General features: G+C 37.3%; 1 protein-coding gene and 1 pseudogene across 2 annotated transcripts; both read right to left on the reverse strand.

The window, feature by feature from the left end:
* Positions 1-1,152: 1,152 nt before the first annotated feature.
* On the reverse strand, positions 1,153-9,228 carry LOC307097682 (ras-related protein R-Ras2-like; annotated as a pseudogene). Its single transcript has 2 exons — positions 9,213-9,228; positions 1,153-1,785 (listed from the first exon to the last, which is right to left on the reverse strand). The product of its transcript is annotated as a ras-related protein R-Ras2-like (transcript).
* A 389-nt stretch (positions 9,229-9,617) lies between these two features.
* Positions 9,618-10,571, reverse strand: LOC307097959 (olfactory receptor 4F3/4F16/4F29-like; the record flags this gene model as incomplete). The annotated part of the gene is made up of 1 exon (XM_079768290.1): positions 9,618-10,571. One exon carries the CDS (start codon positions 10,569-10,571, stop codon positions 9,618-9,620), a length of 954 nt encoding a protein of 317 aa, XP_079624416.1.
* Between the last annotated feature and the right edge of the window lie 9,043 nt (positions 10,572-19,614).

Below are 19,614 nucleotides of genomic sequence, written 5' to 3' on the forward strand. Positions count from 1 at the left end.
AGGGATGTTGAGGGTGATTTCAGGTTGAACTCTCCTGTTGAACTCTCCTGGGAAGGTTTCTCAGGTAGCTATGTTACTGGCCAAAGATTGGCACAATCAGGACCAGAAGAGCAAGTCAAGTTCTACCACAGTTCCTGTAGTTTTCACTTTTTTTTTTTCTTTGTCAGTTAAGAGTGAACAGTGAGAATTAAATACTCATCTTTACATATACACAAGGTATGCTGTGAAAGCATAGTTGCTTACAAACATATAAAAATACTGGTTAACTAGTTTGATAAGAAAATAATGTGAAAAAGTATATAGTAAAAACATTAATCATCTCTCACCCTGGAAAGATCAATTCCATATTTTATATTACAAACAAAAACGGTTTTAGTTTTTTTTAACCCCCTTATCCAGAAATACTTACAAAGTAAGACAGACATAAATTCTTTATTTTTACTCTGAACATAGTTGTTAAAAGAATGAAATTAGAAAACCAAGCCTATTGAAATGCCTAAGTGCAGAATGAGTCCAAATATTTGGCCACACAGAATATTATCATATTTAAGAGCAGGAGAAATAATAAAGGCTTTTAAAGCAGTTTTTAATTTATAAATACAATAGGCATTTTGGTATTTTGGCCACTGGAAAACAAAGGCTGTGGCATCAGTAAAGGTCTGAGATGTCTCACTTTTGAATATTCGATTCAGTGTATTTAAGGTAACAAAAGGTGACATCAAAAGTTTTAGAGATAGGCAAAAACTCACATTTAAAAAAAAAAACTCCCTATGTTTCTATTTAGATTAACAGTAGGCAAAATGATTCCAGAAGTTAAAAGTTATTTCAAAACCTATAACTTCAGCTTGGCAAACAGCTTAGGTTTCAAATCTGACTCATCTTTATTAAAATGTAAGCCCTTAAAAAAGAATGTGTCTGTTTACATTCTTTTGAAATAATCAGAAAACCTTTGAAGCAGCCTTAGTGTTTACTTTCCATCTGTCTTGAAATGACCATGGGGTCGGCCTCATGGAAAGGGTCAGCCAGCTTCTTGGTCAGAGGCCACGACCATGATCACTTCTCTAAGGCTAGAAAGGTACCACCGTGACGTCAACTGTAAGGAGAGAACGTGAAGGCTTGCCTGGCAGTTGGTAGCTGTAACTCAAGGGATTCTTAGAAAATGACACAATGGCAGCCTTTCTTGTCTTTTCCTTTCTGCATTGGTTCTGGTGGAGAAAGACATTCCTGCTCTTGAAATTTCCTTCTAACCTGAACAAGTTCATGGAAAGCTTGATCTACAATCATCCTAATATCTGCAGATGCCTCCATATAAGTCACCTTCAGTTGTAGTGCTAACTGCTGTCCTTCTTCCTGTGTTACCTGTCTCTGATGATCCAGATCTGCTTTGTTACCAAATAAAATCATTGGAAACTCATCACAATCCTTTACTCTGAGAATCTATCTTTGAAACTTATAGATTTCTTCAAAACTGCCTCTATCTGTGACTGAAAAGACCAACAGGAAATCCTCACCAGTTCTCATTACACTGTTATCTCATAGCTCCAAACTCTTCTTGTTCTGCTGTATCTATCTAGCCAGGCCGCTCTGTCATCTATAACGCAATGGTTTGTGTAGGAATCCTCAATGGTTGCATCATAATCTGTCACAAAATGGGAATGGATGAACTGGATGGTGAGTGCCAGCTTGCCCACCCTGCCCCAGCCGACCACCATCAGTGGTACTTCTCCTGGCTGGAGCCCTCCCGCCAGCAGGCCCAGGGCCATAGGGATGCCACTGAGCCCAGCCCTAACCCAGGCCCAACTCCAGGGACGTGTGCAGCAGACAGACAGCAACCTCTCTGCAGCACCTGCCCAACCAGCCTCCAGCACCACCCTGGTGATTCCCTGAGACTCTGCCCCACCTACCCAAACTGGGCACAGCGGCTTTTGCATATGAATGACCTGTCCCTTCTTGGGCTAAAAACCTGTCAAACAAGCTGCAGCTGGGTCAGGGAGCACCAAACATATCAATAAAAGGTCCAAGACCCAGCACCAGCACCAGCCTGCCTTGCTTCACAGCTGGGCCTCATCTGGGCACTTCCAAACCTGATACAAAGAGAAGGAATCTGCAGATCTCTGTAGCTCCTGCTGGATTGTGTCAGGCAGTGGCTGACTTTGCACCTCCCTGGAGACCCAAGAGCCAGTATACCCAGTGGTTAGTGTGAGACCATACCAGATTACAACTCTTCACATCCATAAGTGACACACTCAAGGGGCAGACTCAGTGAACACCAAAGCCCCACTGAAGCAAGTCCTGCTCCATAAGGGTGTCTCCTGCACAGCAGCTCTCCCACTGTAGTCACAGCTGGTCATCACAGCCAATTGGCCTGGAGGCCAATTCCTCCTAGTGACACCAACAGCAATCAAGGCTCAACTACAACAAGACTGTGCACACAGCCCACAAAGGGGTGCACTAAGAGTGTCCACCTCAGGTGATTGGGGAGGCTAAGTCACTGGTCCCTATTGGGCACCTACTACACAAGGCCACTCTATCAGCTCAAGGAGACTTAGCAGCTACCCAATACATAGAAACAAACACAGGGAAGCAGCCAAAATGCGGAGACAAAGAAACATGTCACAAATGAAAGAAATGGAAGAAAGCAAACTACGGGATATAGAGTTCAAAACCACGGTTATAAGGTTACTCAAGAATCTTGTAGAAACCTCCAAGGAACTTAGTGAGACTTTCAAGGATCTTAGTGAGAATGCCAAAAAAAAATGAAAAGGGTCAGTCAGAAATTAAGCATACACTGACTAAAATAAAGAAAATATACAGGGATTCAACAGTAGACTAGAGGATCCTAAGAATCAAATCAATGATTTGAAATATGAGGAAGCAAAAAATACCCAACCAGAAGAGCAAAAAGAAAAAAGAATCCAAAAATACGAAGATAGTGTAAGGAGCCTTTGAGACAACTTCAAGCGTACTAACATGTGAATTATGGGGATGCCAAAAGAAGAGAGAGAGCAAGATACTGAAAACCTATTTGAAGATATAATGACAGAAAACTTCCCCTACCTCGTGAAAGAAATAGACTTACAAGTCCAGGAAGTACAGAGAACCCAAACAAGAGGAACCTAAAGAGGACCACACCAAGACACATCATAATTAAAATGCCAAAGGCAAAAGACAAAGAGAGAATCTTAAAAGCATCAAGAGAAAACAGTTAGTTACCTACAAGGGAGTACCCATACAACTGTCAGCTGATTTCTCAACAGAAACTATGCAGGCCAGAAGGGAGTGGCAAGAAATATTCAAAGTGATGAATAGCAAGAACCTACAACCAAGATTACTCTACCCAACAAATCTATCATTTAGAATTGAAGGTCAGATAAAGAGCTTTACAGACAAGAAAAAGCTAAAGGAGTTCATCACCACCAAACCAGTATTATATGAAATGCTGAAGGGTATTCTTTAAGAAGAGGAAGAAGAAGAAAATGGTAAAGATAAAAAAGATGAACAAAGTGGCAACAAATACATATCTATCAACAATTGAATCTAAAAATCAAATGAATAAAAAATCTGATGAACAGAATAAACTGGTGAATGGAATAGAATCAGGGGCATGGAATTGGAACAGACTGATGATTCTCTGAGGGAAAGGGGTGTGGGGGTGCAGGAAGAGATTAGACAAAGGTCTTATATGCATGTATGCATTAACTATGGACACAGATAATAGGGTGGAGAGGGCCTGGGGTGAGGTGGGAACTGGGTGGAGGGGACCTATGGGGGGAAAATATAGGGTCATCTGTAATAATCTCAACAATAAAGATTTTTAAAAATTAAGATACTTAGGAATAAACTTAACCAAGGAGTAAAAGATCTGTATTCAGAAAACTACAAGATGTTGGAAAAAGAGATAGAGGAAGATATAAACAAGTGGAAGAATATACCATGTTCATGGATTGGTAGATATACCGTGTTCATGGATTAAATGTACATATTACCCAAACCAATATTTAGATTCAATGCAATCTCTATTAAAATATCAACGGCATATATTACAGATCTAGGACAAACACTCCAAAAATGTATATGGAACCAAAAAATACCCGACTAGGTGCAGCAATCTTGAGAAAGAAGAGCACAATACCAGATATCAAGTATACTACAAAGCCACTATAATCAAAACATCCTGATACAGGCACAAGAGCAAGTATATAGATCAATGGAACAGAACAGAGAACCCAGAAATTGACACAAGCCATTATGCCCCATTAATATTTGACAATGGAGGCAAGAACGTACAATGGAATCAAGACAGTGTCTTCAATAAATGGTGTTGGGAAAATTGGACAGGTACATGTAAAAAAATGAAACTAGACCACCAACTTACTGTACACCATACACAAGAATAAACTCGAAATGGATAAAAGATTTAAATGTAAGTCATGAAACCATAAAATTCTTAGAAGAAAACATAGGCAGCAAAATCTCAGACATCTCTCATAGCAATTTGTTTACTGATACATCTCCTAGCACAAAGAAACTGAGAAAATAAACAAATAGGACTACATCAAAATAAAAAGCTTTGCACAGCAAAATAAACCTTCAACAAAATGAAAAGAGAGCCCACTGCATGGTAAAACATATTTTTCAATTATATATTCCATAAGGGGTTAATTTCCAAAATATATAAGGAACTCATATATCTTAACAAAAGAAAGACAATCCAATTAAAAAAAATGGGCAAAGGACCTAAATAGACACTTCTCCAAAGTGGACATACAAAAGGCTAATACACATATAAAAAATGCTCAAGCCTGGCCAGCATTGCTCAGTGGTTTAGTGTTGACTTATGAACCAGGAGGTCACAGTTTGATTCCCAGTCAGAGTACATACCCAGGTTGCAGGCTCAACCCTCAGTGGGTGGCATGCGGGAGGTAGCCAATCACTGATTCTCTCTCATCATTGATGTTTTCATCTCTCTTTCTTTCTCCCTTCCTCTCTAAAATCAATAAAAACAAATTTTTTAAATAAAATAAAATTTTAAATGCTCAAAGTCACTAATCATTTGAGAGATGCAAGCCAAAATGACAATGAGGTACCATCTCACACCTGTCAGAATGGCTATCATCAACAAATGACAAGTGTTGGCAAGAATGTGGAGAAAAGGGAACCCTCATAAACTGCTGGTGGGAATTCAGACTGGTGCAGCCACTGTGGAAAACAGTATGGAGTTTCCTCAAAAAAATTAAAAATGGAACTCCCAATGGACCCAGTAATCCCACTTCTAGGTATACATACCAAAAAAATCAGAAACACCAATCAGAAAGAACGTATGTACTCCTATGTTCATAGCAGCACAATTTATAATAGCTGAGATTTGGAAAAAGCCTAAGTGCCCATCAGCAGATGAGTGGATTAAAAAACAGTGGTACATCTACACAGTGGAATACTACGCTGCTGTAAAAAATAAAGAACTCTTACCATTTGCAACAGCATGGATGGAACTAGAGAGCATAAGTGAAATAAGCCAGTCAGATAAAAGTAAGTATCACATGATCTCATTCATTTGTGGAATATAATGAACAACATTAACTGATGAACAAAAATAGATCCAGAGACACAGAATCATTGAACAGATTATCCAACCTCAGAGGAAGGCAGGGGAGGGTGGGCTGAGCGTAGGGGAGAGTTGTTAAGAGATCAATCAAAGAACTTTTATGCATGTAAGCATAACCTATGGACACAGACAATGGAGGTGGGGGGTGAAGACCGGGGCTGGGTGGTGGGGGCAGCCTGGGAGATGACAATGTAGGTAAAGAAAGACATATGTAATACAATAATAAAGAATAAAGAATTCTTAAAAAATTCATCAAACTGTACATTAAAAAAATAAAAAATAAATGGAGTGAATGAAGAAAATATAATTTACAATTGTGTAAAGCATTTTTGTAAACAAAAGGTAATCTATAGATCATCTATTTTTTCCCTCCCATTTGTCTCTTATAAGATCTGAAGTGGTCACTGTGCCTCAGCCCATTTATAAAACACTGGCACAAGTCAGAATCATGGAATTGATAAAATCAAGAGGTCTTGAGAGACATTTACAGGGGCATCCAGTGTGTCTTAAAAACTGATTCCATCAAAACTTGATTGGATCCACCTTGTTGGTTCCCTCATTCGTGAGTCAAATAAATGACACATGACCAATTTATATTAGCCTTGTTTTTAATTTTTAAAAATTATACTTTGACTACTCTGAAGGTCCCACCAATATATCCAAGTAGACTCACTTTCTGGAGCCTGTAGTAAACTATTTTCCAAGGAATAAAACTCATGGGATGTTTAAGCCCAGGCATGACTCTTCTTGGTTCCCATAATGAAGCAGCACTAAGACTTTACCTTCATTGACACCCTGACCTACGTTTTGTTTTTCTGCTTGATTGGTTTTCTGTTTATGTGCTTGTTTCTGTTCTTGGCCAAGTTTGTTTCCAATCCTGGTTTGCACAGGTCTAGGTTATTCCTCATTAGTCACAACAGAGATTGTGAATTTGGTCTTGTGATCTAATCATTGTAAATCTCTCTATGGTGGGGACTTATTCTCTATCAGATGACAGATTATAGACATTTTGGTTTCTTAGCTGGCTTTTGTTTTTTTCAGTCTTTTTGTCTGTTTCCATTTTTCAATCTGTTTTGTTTCCATTGGAAGTAGAGATTCAGTGTGAGATTTTGTGTATCTATCTATACTTTTTAAATTTTGTAAATCTGAGTCTTAATCTGTAGCTGAAGTTCTATAACTGACCCTAGGATTTATGTGTATGAGCGTGAAATACTTTCCTAATTCAAAGACATATTAATAAATTAAATATAAAGCCTTTTAAAGGAGTTCTGTTAGCATTGCTTTATGGAGATTAGTAAGTAATGACTTGAATCTAATAATCCCCAAATTTCCAAAACATAAAGGAAACTGAATTTCTACTGTTTTATATAGGCCATCTTTTTCAGAGAAAAAATTCTCATATAAATTATGGCTCACAGCATTTTTATATGAGAATTCAAATAATCAAAATTAATTTTTGGACAACTGAATGGTTTGGTAATATTTTTTATAAAATAGCCATAGGTCTTCTCCCTAATCTTATCAGAATGGCATTTAAAGCAAGCATTTAAAATTACCAAAAATATGTAAAATTATGAGGTCAATCAACTGTAATTATAATTCTGACAGTTTTATAGTGAGTCCACTGAAATATAACTTCTAAGATCCTTAGCTATATTAAGATTTTGGTTTAGTGCTAATAAAGTATTTTGTGAAAATTTGTTGGATAATCTACACTAATAAAAGAGTAAGATGCAAATTGACCGTATCTTCACGACGCCCACCAGCCAATCATGAGTGAGTATGCAAATTAACCCAACAAAGATGGTGGGTTAATTTTCATACACAGGTGCCGAGGCTGGGGTTGTTCTGCACCACCCCAGCTGCTCTGGGCCTCTGGGCAGCGTGGGAAGGCAGAAAGGGGGCTCCAGGCCGGAGCGAAGGCAATACTGGCAGCCAGGGGAAGGAAGGCCCATTCTTGCACGAATCTTTGTGCATCAGGCCTCTAGTCTATAATAATAAAAGCATACTATGCTAATTAGACCAGACATCCTTCCAGATGACCTTCCAGACAAAGCCGGGGCTGTGAGGGAAGCCCAGGTACCAGGTGCTGGAGGGAAGCTGGTGCCGGCAGCTGGGGGAGGGAAGGCCTACTCTTGCACAAATTTCATGCATTGGGCCTCTAGTTTTTAAATAAGACTGAGTATGAAAACATTGGTCATGGTGTGTGTGTGTGTGTGTGTGTGTGTGTGTGTGTGTGTCTTTACTTATACCCTTATAGAATGTCTATATCATTGGATCATGTTAGTAAAAGTGTTCCTTTTTGCTACTTTAAACATAATGTTTACTACCTTTAAGAATGCATAAATAGGATGTTGGTGCAGTATGGGGTTATATTTCTGAGTGTTCCTGAGCTTTGTTAGTCTACTGAAATCATTATGATAGACAATTCTCAATTACTCACCTTTAGGTTGACCAAACTTTATTCAGGTTCCTCTGAGCCCTCTTGTCCACTAGGCCTCAACCTGGGGCTCATACTTGCTGGACTGGATAGCTCACTTTTAGCAAGAATATTGCTAAATCAGTTTCGAGAAAAAACCTCACTTATAATATCCAATAAAATTTCTAAACCCCTACCCTTGATATCTGATCACTTGGCCTGCCCTCAGCAAGAATCCTGTTAGGTCAATTTAACAAGCATTTTCCCTATTCTTAATGTCTCCTATTAGTAATTTTCCATCCACCAACACACCCTTTCAATCTGCTCTTTGGCTATAAATCCCCACTTGTCCTAATTGTATTGGGAATTGAGCCAGTTCTATACTGAGGTCTCTTTTCTCCTGTTACAACAGTTCCTAATTAAAATGCATTTTTACCACTTAAACTATTGTCAGAGTACTGTCTGTGAAATAAAAGTTAGTTACTTTAGTTAAAGTCATAAAGTGGATTATTGAGACTGTTCTATAAGTAATTATAACAAAAATTAAGATTGACTATGCAAAGTAATAAGATATGATTTTGTTTACCAAGAGGAAAAGAAGGATAGCTTCATCTTAACATAAAATGTCTGGTTGTTCCAGCATCTGAAAGAGGATAGTAAAAAACAAAACCCAATAAAGATAGAAAGCTGTAGAAGTTTCAGAAAGTAAATTCTGTTTGCCTTAGTATCTGAAAATAAATAATGATATATGTTAATATCTTGGCAATATTTGCAAAGCTCAGCTTTGATGGGTTTCTTTTCAAAAATGCTTTAGAAATGCTTTACCACAAAACACTATATTGAAGCAAGACTGAAACTGGGTTTTCTCTCTGTTATAATGACATGACAAATTTATCTTGGTGTAATCTTAGGCAATAAATGTTATTCTTTACCTTCTGTGTAATCTTCCAAGTTAGCAAAGATTCTTTAGTTTACCAGAATAATTTGTTGTGTCTTATGCTGACTATATTCTCCATTATTTTTAAATTATAGTTAATTGCCTAGGAAAGAGCTAAAGTTCCTCTACTGTTTATTTTAAATATAATTGCACTCTGATCAATAGGTAGCTATGATACAACCATCCTTTTTCTCTACACTACTGTTGTAGGTTGATTTGTGTCCACCAAATAAATATGTGTCCCCCAATACCTGTGAATGTGACCATACTTGGAAATATAGTCTTATAGTATTTGCAGATGTAATCAATTTAAAATAAAGTCATACTGGATTAGGATGTATTGGAATATATTTCTTTATGTTCTGAGGACCTTAAAGGAGTATGCCCTTTGTGTGTTTCCAGAAATTATTTCATATAAATATTATTCTTTAGAAATGTGGGGTCAAAATTATTAAAATTGTTGGTTTAAAAATACTTTATGTAACTCTCCCCTTTCAAAAATGAATGTCCCTCCCTTCTGAGTGAGAAACAAAATGGATTGAATATCGGTGTGTATAATAAAATTAAAGTAGAGCAAACAAGAGCTTCTCTCTGAGTTTGACCATCAATAATAAACATCAACAATTAATGAGGGCTCTTCAGAATACATGCATAATTTAAGAGATCTTCCTGTAATTCACCAGCTGTCTGCATACTCTCCCAATTGCTACTTTCATTTCTTGATTCCTGAATGTGTAAATAATAGGATTCAGGAAAGGAGTGAGAACTGCATCAAAGATGGCCAAAAACTTATCCAGATGTGTGGAGGGAGATGGCCACACATAGAAAAATATCAAAGGACCAAAGAACAGAACTACCACAGTGATGTGAGCTGACAGTGTGGACAGAGCCTTGGATGAACCAGCTGAAGAGTGTTTCTTAACACTGAAAATGATGATGATGTAGGAAATGATCAGCATGGAGAAGGAGCCAACAGAGATGAATCCACTGTTAGCTGTGACCATGATCTCTAGTTGGTAGGTGTCTGTGCAGGCAAGTTTGATGAACCGAGGAAGGTCACAGTAAAAGCTATCCAGAATATTAGGACCACAGAAGGGTAATTTTACCACAAATGCCAATTGAACCATGGAGTGGATAAGGCCAGTCATCCAGGCAGCCATTAAAAAGAAAATGCACATTCTTGGGTTCATGATGGTCAGGTAGTGGAGAGGTTTACATATGGCAACGTATCTGTCAAAGGCCATGGCTATGAGCAGCACCATCTCCACACCACCAATGACATGGATGAAGAAGATCTGAGCAATGCAGCCTCCAAAAGAGATGACTTTATGCTTTCTGAAAAGGTCATAAATCATCTTGGGAGAAGTGACAGAAGAAACTCCCAAGTCTATGAAGGAGAGGTTGGCCAACAGAAAGTACATGGGGGAGTGTAAGTGAGGGTCATAAATCACAGTGAGCATAATGAGGGTGTTTCCCATGATGCTTGCCACATAAAATGTGAAGGAGAACACAAAGAGGAAAAGTTGGATCTCCCAGGAATCCGTGAGTCCCAGGAACACAAACTCTGACACTGCAGAGTGATTCGCTCCATCTGTTGGCTCTGTCAGCATTGCTACCTGAAAATGTAAATTGTAATAATTATGTAATAAATTAGGAGGGAGATCAAAGTTATAAAAGCCTTTATCTACACTAGCTTTTAAACTGACCGAATATGCCCAGGGCCTCTAAAATGTGACTACGGAGAAATTGGTGGCTTTCATGTGTAGTTGTTCTCTACTACAAAGTTGTTTCTGCATTTAATACCCTCTGTTTCTTCCCAGTATTGATGCCATAATATTAGTCATGACATAAGATGATCAACATTAATAACAGGAATTCAATCTCAAATCTTTTTATTTTTTGCTTCAAAACTAATATCTGGCCCCAGTCACATAACTAATTACTATTGCAATCCCTTCCAAGCCTACAAACCTTTATCTGACAGACCCTTCTCCTTTTCCTCCCCAGTCTCCACCTCTGAGAACATATTTATCTTAAATTTTACTTAATTGTTTACCACACCTATGATGTCTTGCATTATTATTACTAGTATAACCACCAGGTTTTCTCTGCATTTAATACCCCTCTGCTTCCTCCCAGGGTAGATAGTAGGATGTTCTTCATGAGACACAAGATTGATCAACATGGGTAATAGGAATGAATTCAACCCCAAATCCTTTTGATTTTTGGTTCAAGATTAATATATTGTGGCTTCAGTCACACAAAACTGTACCACTTTTCAACTATTTCATCCATTTCTAAGACCACCAGCCTTATTCTGGCAAACAGATCCTTCCTCCTGACTCCCTACCTCTGGGACATATTTATCATCAAGGTTCATTGAATTTTAATCATATCTGTGAGGTATTGTGTTATATTACCAGCATTTATTTTACTATCTCTTGTTTTTTAGTAAATTGAGTACAATTCTAACTCCCCAACCACACTGTAAGCTTCTTGAAGGCGGAGATTGGGACTTATTCATATTTGGATTCACTGAAGCAATGAAAAAGTGGCCCACACAGAGGTATAAGTCCATGAATTGCCTGTTACCAGTTTGCATCGTATTAGGACAATTTTACATCAGAACAAAATCCAAGTGTATGATTTTGTATTTACTAAAGTTTCAACCTATGAAGGATTGGGGGCGAAAGACTAATTTTTCACCAAAGATAATTTGAGAAGCACTGCCCTAGAGTACTTACCACATGATCTGACAAGCTTAAAACTATGAAGGGCATCATAGTATAGTGAAAAGCATTTTGTTAAAGGCTCTGTGGAAGGACTTGTCATATTATTTTGTAATTTTAGTTTTATTTGGAAAAGCAACATAGCATAGTGAAAAGAATATGGACTTTGGATTCAGAAAACCAAGATTTATACTATGATTCAGCCACTAACAAGCTAATTTGAATATTTGAAACTCAGTTTATCTATGGAATTGCAATTAATACTAACTTCTCAGAGCAAGTTGCAGGAATAAAATAATCAAAGTTTTGTAATTGTGTATTTAATGCATAGATATTAGCACGTAAATATTCAGTAAATTTTTATTTTATTTATCTTGCTTTCATTTGTCCATTATAGTGCTTAACACATGAGATAAATAAATGAATACGAAAATAAAATGGTGTTGGCCAGAAAAATTCCATAGTGAAAAGATATTTCAATAATATATTATGATTATCTCCTATACATAATAATAGATTATAACATTCATACTCTTTTAGTGATCAAAATAAAAAACATCCTATATTGATTAAATATATTTCTCTCAAAAAACACTGTATTTATTTGTAGTACTTACTACAAATGTAATTCATTGGGGGGTTTTTGTTTGTTCTTCCTTTTTTTCTTTTTTTTAATGAAATGTATTGGAGTGACATTGTTTAATAAAATTATATTGGTTTCAAGTGTAAATTCTATGACACATCATCTGGATATTGCATTGTGTGTTCACCACCCAAAGTCAAATCTTCCATCACTATATAGTTAACCCCTTTACCCTTTACTATTCCCACACCCTTTTCCCTCTGGTAACCACCATACTGTTGTCTGTGTCTATGAATTTTTGTTTGTTTGTCCTCTTTGTTCATTTGTTGCTTTCTACTTTATATCCCACATATGAGTAAAATCATGTGGTTCTTGACTTTAATTGTTCTATCTTCTGATGAGACTGCAACTCCCATAAAATTAAGGAATACATCTGTCTTATTATTAAATGTGTCCCAAAACTTAGAGTCATACTAAGTACATAATAAGCATATGTAAATATTTCAGGAAATAGATATCTTAAAGATAAAAGAGGATGTATTTGGGTGATTTAAAATACATGGAAATATGACTAATTGTATAATTAATGAGTATGGGTTACATGATTGCATAGTTCCTAAACAATAGAGTTAAATAAAAAATAAGGGATTATAAAAGTGGAAAAAAATAAGTTAGTCAGAGAAAAACTAATACCATATTATTTCACTTATTTGCAGAATCTTAAGTACAAAATAAATGAACAAGCAAAATTGAAACAGATTCATAGATACAGAGAACTGATGGTTGCCAGAGGGTAGGGACATTGAGGGACTGGGTGAAAAGGGTGTGAAGGGATAAAGAAGTACAAATTGGTAGTTACAGAATAGTCACAGGAATGTAAAATATAGCATAGGAAATATCATCAATAATATTGTAATAGCTATGTATGATGCCAGGTGGATACTGAAATATCTTGTGGGAACACTTTGTGGAAGTATATGATTATCTAACCACTATGAAACTAATACAAAATAATATTAAATATAAATCATTGAAAAGTAATTTTTTAAAGTTAAGAAGTTTTAGAAAAAAAGAAAAAATAAGTGAGATTAAAAGGAAAATATAAAAAGGATGAAATTGTGCCAAAGTCTCTTATGATAGTTTCTCTATAAGCTTTTATCAGCTATGCACATGGGGCAGGAATGTTTTTTGGTTTTTTTGGCTCTCCAATCCCTATCAAATAGGTAAGAAGAGGAAATACTTTAGAAAAAATGAATCTAAAGCAGAATAAGACATAAATATTAAAAACATGAGAATATATCCATTCAAATATCAGGAAATATAGAAACCTGAAAAGTTTGAATCATCACAGGATTAAAGTCACTTGAGATAGTCAGAATCCAAATCTCAAAAGTCCAGAGCAAAAGTCAGAGAGATTTCTAGGTGGAGGTACAAGGATATGTTTATTCACCTAAAATTTGTCAAATACCCATAGGGAAAAACTCCTGAATAATGGTGTTCTGAAACTATCTTATCTTATAGATTGGCTATGCTTTGAACTAACTTTTCTTTAAACATTTAATTATATTCATAATTTTTTTCAAATATATTTTATTGACTTTTTTTACAGAGAGGAAGGGAGAGGGATAGAGAGTTAGAAACATCGATGAGAGAGAAACATTGATCAGCTGCCTGCACACTCCCTACTGGGTATGTGCCCGCAACCAAGGTACATGCCCTTGACCGGAATCGAACCTGGGACCCTTGAGTCCGCAGGCCAACACTCTATCCACTAAGCCAAACCAGTTAGGGCTTATATTCATAATTTTTAACTAATTAAATATCCATGATGCAAAAGACAAGGCCTAACTCTTTGCCTTTTGTTATAATTAATCTTTTTTTAATCCATAGGGAATTGATTAATTCTCCAAACAGATTTCCAGATATTTAACCATTTATAGATGAAACAAATATTGGTAACTAAGGTTCCAAATCATAAAGTATTCAAGTTGAACACAGACAGCTGTTAGATTTAAATAAGGTACTAATATAAATCATTGTCCATATAAATATCCTCCTCAATTTAAAAATATTGTGGGTTTAACATCTCCCTCAGCTCAAACTTTCTGCATTTTCATCTTTAAAATAAACTTGCAACAACATGGATAGGAACTGGAGAACATTATGCTAAGTGAAATAATCCAATCAGAGAAAGATAAATATCACATGATCTCACTCATATGTGGGATATAATGATCAACATAATTTGATGAACAAGAATAGATCGATCTAGAGACAAATGGTAGGAGAGAGGGGATTAGAGAGCGACCAAAGGACTTGTATGCATGCATATTAGCATAACCAATGGACACAGACACTGGGATGGTGGGGGCTTGCTCGGGGTGGGAATGGCTGGAGGGAGGTCATTTGGGGAAAAAGAAGACATATGTAAAACTTTAGACAATAAAAAATAATAATAAAATAAAAAATAAATTAAACTGTCACAAAATACCGTCCTTATATCCAAGTAAAATCCTGCCTCCTCTAATTTAAGACCACCTCTACTTTACTGTTTATAACTGTGGGAAATATAAATAATTATTGCCCTAGCTGGTTTGGCTCAGTGGATAGAGTGTCAGCCTGCAAACTGAAAGGTCCCAGGTTCGATTCCAGTCAAGGGTACATGCCCAGGGTTGTGGGCTCTATCCCCAGTGGGGTACTTGCAGGCGGGCAGCCGATCCATGATTCCCTCTTATCATGGATGTTTCTATCTCTCTTCCTCTCTGAAATGAATAAAAATATATTTTTAAAAAATAATAAATAAATAAATAAATAATAGTTATGTGTTCTTTTCAAAAAACTTTTATGTACATAAATACAACAAATTAATCACTCCTTTAGCTTTCTGTTTGCAAGACTCAACAAACTCAACACCTTTTATATTATCTATGAGGATCTCTTTCTCGCTTTTTCCCTTCCATCCAAAAAAAATTAATATAAAATTAATATAAAACACTCTAAATCATAAAAGACCAAGGAAACTAGTTCAATCTCCTAGTTGTTTATTTTTTTAATTTTCCACACCATATTTTAAAATTACATTACATTGGAAATTATTCATTCAGTTTTGTATTTTTTTTATCTCCGTGTCTTTTATTTCTATTGAAATTTCTATAAAATCCTTTTCCATCTTATAAACTTGACAAGTTCCTAATAAATTTGCTTCCCTTTTCACACATGATCAGTTTATACCCATCTCTTTTGAAAATTTAATGGAAAAATACAGTTACCCTTTTTTAATATTTTCATGTATCATCAATTTTTCTTGCCTGTTTATCAAGTGGCAGAGGGTGAGAATAATTTCATTAATCAGCATCGAGATCAGAGCGATTAGTTGCAACCTATGCTGAATCCAAACTATTACAAAACCATTTGACTTTTTCTAATGTCTTTTACATTACTCGAGGAACAATTTAATTCTAACTAAATGTCAAGGTCAGTTAACCTTTTCCAATATGTCAATAAACTTTTCAAAATTATTATTTTATACTATTCATATCCTGGACACTAACTACTTTACTTTAGGATAACACTCAAGCACTTGAGTATATGACTCATACTAGTATTCATAGCAATTCCAAAGACAAAATTATGTCTGAACTAAAGCTATTGTTAAATTTATTTTCATCCTTCCATTTTACCTGTATGAAGAGAACAGCATCTTCCAGGAGTCTGAGATTTTTCTGTGTTCTCTAACACAAAGTGCCATATAAAATCCTGCTATAACAACAAGTGAAGCTTATTAGAGCTCAAGAGGACAGTGACCATGATACTGCAAAAGAGTGAGTCTAGAAAGAGCTTATGGATCAAGAGACTTTGCCCCTAGAGAACTATTTGGTTTGACCAGAGCAACCAAAAGATCTAAAAATTAATAATAAGACACCAGAGAGGAAGAAGGAAACAAGAGTGGAATATTTTTGCTTGAAATATTAATGCTATTTTGTTGGAAATTTTATAAATATTGGTAGTTACCCATTAGAATTAATCTCTGAAAATTGGTAAATATTAACTCAAAAAAATAACTATAATCATCTTGATCATCTCCAAAAAAGCCAATGTGCTTAATATTTAGTATAGTTTAAATAGTAGAAGAATGTACACAAGACTTCATTTTTATACAATCATATTTTGAGTAATTATGGATGCTCGTGAAGATTTAGCTATACAGAAATTTATTCCAGTGAATAGTGTTTAGAATTGAATGAAACAACATAAAACATATATCAATTGATGATAAATTAGTTATAATGCATCAATACAATCAAATTATCTGAAACCACTGAAAATCAAGTTCAAACTCTATATAGTACAAAACATGCTGTTGAATGAAATTCTGGGTAGCAAATAGCATATTTATTATGTTATTGTCCATATAAATAAATATCCATATTTGAACAAATAGACAATAAACCTTTTTTATAAGTACTTCAGGACAGTGGAATTGTTAGTTGGGAAAACATGCATTTTGACTTTTAATTTTGTATACTTGTGTCAGTCCAGTTCCTGCTAGGACAAAAAAGATTGGCACACTTAAATTAAGTAACTGGGAAAGAGTTTTAAAAAGGCACAAAGTCAGTTGGAGAGGGGATAAGTGTAACTGAAGAGGCAAATGGAAGCTATTCTTTTCTCTCTGCATCCACCCTTGTCTTTCATCCCAGGGACAAATAGGGTAGGTAAGATAATATCAGAACAGAAGAAATTGAACATCATAGAATAATTAGCTATTAAATTATTGCAGAGTGATCTAAACCCAAAATGTTAGCATCCACCAGTGTATGTCATATGAATTATGTAAGGGAAAAGGGGGAAGAAATTATAATTAATATAAAACATAAATTTCAAAATCTCCTTTTGTATAGCTGGTCATGAGACCTATTTTGATAACAATTTCCCTCATTTCATCTTATCTTCTATCAGTACTTAGGCTGGACAGGGTACTGTACCTGGTGGGATGAACAAAACTTTATTCCTGTAGATTATCAGCCTTGAGATGATCCTTTGTTTAATGGAATGCCACTATTTTCCACTGGGCAAAGGAGTATTGAGAAGCACTCCAATAAAGCCCCTGAATTCTGGACTTGTCCCCATTGTGGAATAGAATTCAAATTTCCCCTGGTAATTGGGATCTGTCAACCCAACAATGAATACTGTTCTTAGACCCAAATAAGAGAATTCCCTGTCTTGGTGTTTATCCTACAAAAGACCCTAAAATGGCCCTTCTGAGGGGAAGCACGGGACTTGGTTGGCATGTCTGCAAGGAGGATTCTCCAAAAGGGGCATCTGAGGGGACCTTGCAGAAGGCAGCAGCCCCTACCTTGACTTTTGCAAACAAGTCCGATCCCCTGGGGTGTTTTGCTAGAATCTCTATGTTTAGTCTTTAAAGACCCAACCTTTTAGAAACATATACTTTCTCAAGGATACCTACCCTGCTGATTGTACCTAGAAGTTATTTTGAGTTCAGCCTCTTGTTACAATAAAAAGCCAATGAGGCAGGCAAACAGGACTGCTTTTAGTACTAAAGTAAAAAAGTCCCTTAGCCCTCTCTTTCACAGAAACGTGTGTCAGAACAATATGTTCATCCGTCGCTCAGGGTCTGCTGGTCAGCTCCAGCACCTACCCAGACATACCTTTCATCATGGTGTGAAGATTTCAAGGAACTAAAGAGACATGTCTACCTGGAGCTTATACCCATCCTTCTAGATCAGGTTCTGGTTCCTAAAACCCAGGAAGTTTTTTTTGGAACTTCCCCAATTCCACAAACCTGGCTTTCCAGGATTTTATATATATATATAGTTATCAAATAATTATCCTATATAATAAAGAGCTAATATGGTAATTAGACCGGGTGGTGGAACAACCTTCCAGAATGACCAGTGGGCAGGGGGCGGGGCCATGGTGCCACGAGGCAGCCACCACCCTCTTCTGGGCAATCAATGGAGAGGGGGGAGCCTCCGCTATCGATTGCCCAGCAGAGGGTGGTGGCAGCTGGGGCTGCGAGGGCCGAGTCCCTTGCATGAATTTCATGCATCAGGCCTCTAGTCCTATATAATAAAAGGCTAATATGCAAATTGACTGAATAGCGGAATGACCAGTCACGATGACATGCACTGACCACCAGGGGGCAGATGCTCAATGCAGGAGCTGCCCCCTGGTGGTCAATGCACTCCCACAGGGGGAGCACCACTCAGCCAGAAGCCAGGCTCATGGCTGGCGAGCGCAGCAGTGGTGACGGGAGCCTCTCCCACCTCCATAGCAGTGCTAAGGACCCCTCAGGGGATGTCCAACTGCTGGCTTAGGGGAGCGGGCCTATGCCAACAGTCGGACATCCCCTGAGGGGTCCCGGACTGTGAGAGGGCACAGGCCAGGCTGAGGGCCCCCTCCCCAGTGCACAAATGTCGTGCAATGGGCCTCTAGTTATATATATTTATCAACATAGATAGGATAGAACATACTGTATTAAAGTTTTGTTATTTTGATTTATAACTTTAAAATATTTTAACATATAACTAGTAGACTTCCTTTTTAAATTTTCTTTTTCTTTATTGATTTTAAAGAAGAGGGAGAGAGAGAGAGAGAGAGAGAGAGAGAGAGAGAGAGAGAGATGCATGTGAGAGAGATACACCGATTGGTTGCCTCCTGTACATGCTCCAACAGGGGATGGAACCTGCAACCTAGGTATATGCCCTGAGGAATTGAACCCACAACCTTCTGATACACAGAACGATAACTCCAACCAACTGAGCCACACTGGCTAGAGCGTGGACTTCCATTTTTTGCCTCAGTTCTCACAAATGTAAGAGTCAGGTACTTTTCTCTCTGGTTCAGTGATACAAGGGCCCCAAAGTGGCCAAAGACTAGACTCAGCTGTGTTCTCTTTTAAAACATTCTTCCCTGGGGTACTAGGATCTCCAAACCTACCAAACCGAAGTTCACAAGAAGAATAGGAAGCATGAATTTCACCCATAAATTATTTGGTCTTACTGTTAGAGTGACTTTTTCTACTTGGCTTCATCTATTCTAGCTTTAAGACATCCTATATAATAAAAAGCTAATATGCAAAAGGTCATCATGCCCTCATGCCCACATGCCCTTGTACCCCCCACCCCAGCGCCAGGGCCTGGGGACATGAGGCCAGGGCAAAGGACCTGAGGCTGCGTCCTGCAGCCCGGCACCAGGGCCAAGGGACCTGAGGCCACGCCCCCCCACCCCAGCGCCGGGCCGGGGGACCTGAGGCTATGCCGGGGGACCTGAGGCCATGCTCCCAGCCCAGCCCTGGGCCGGGGGACCTGAGGCACACACGAG

The sequence above is a fragment of the Cnephaeus nilssonii genome, assembly GCF_951640355.1.
Source record: "Cnephaeus nilssonii genome assembly, chromosome: 4".
Classification (NCBI taxonomy): Eukaryota; Metazoa; Chordata; class Mammalia; order Chiroptera; family Vespertilionidae; genus Cnephaeus; species Cnephaeus nilssonii.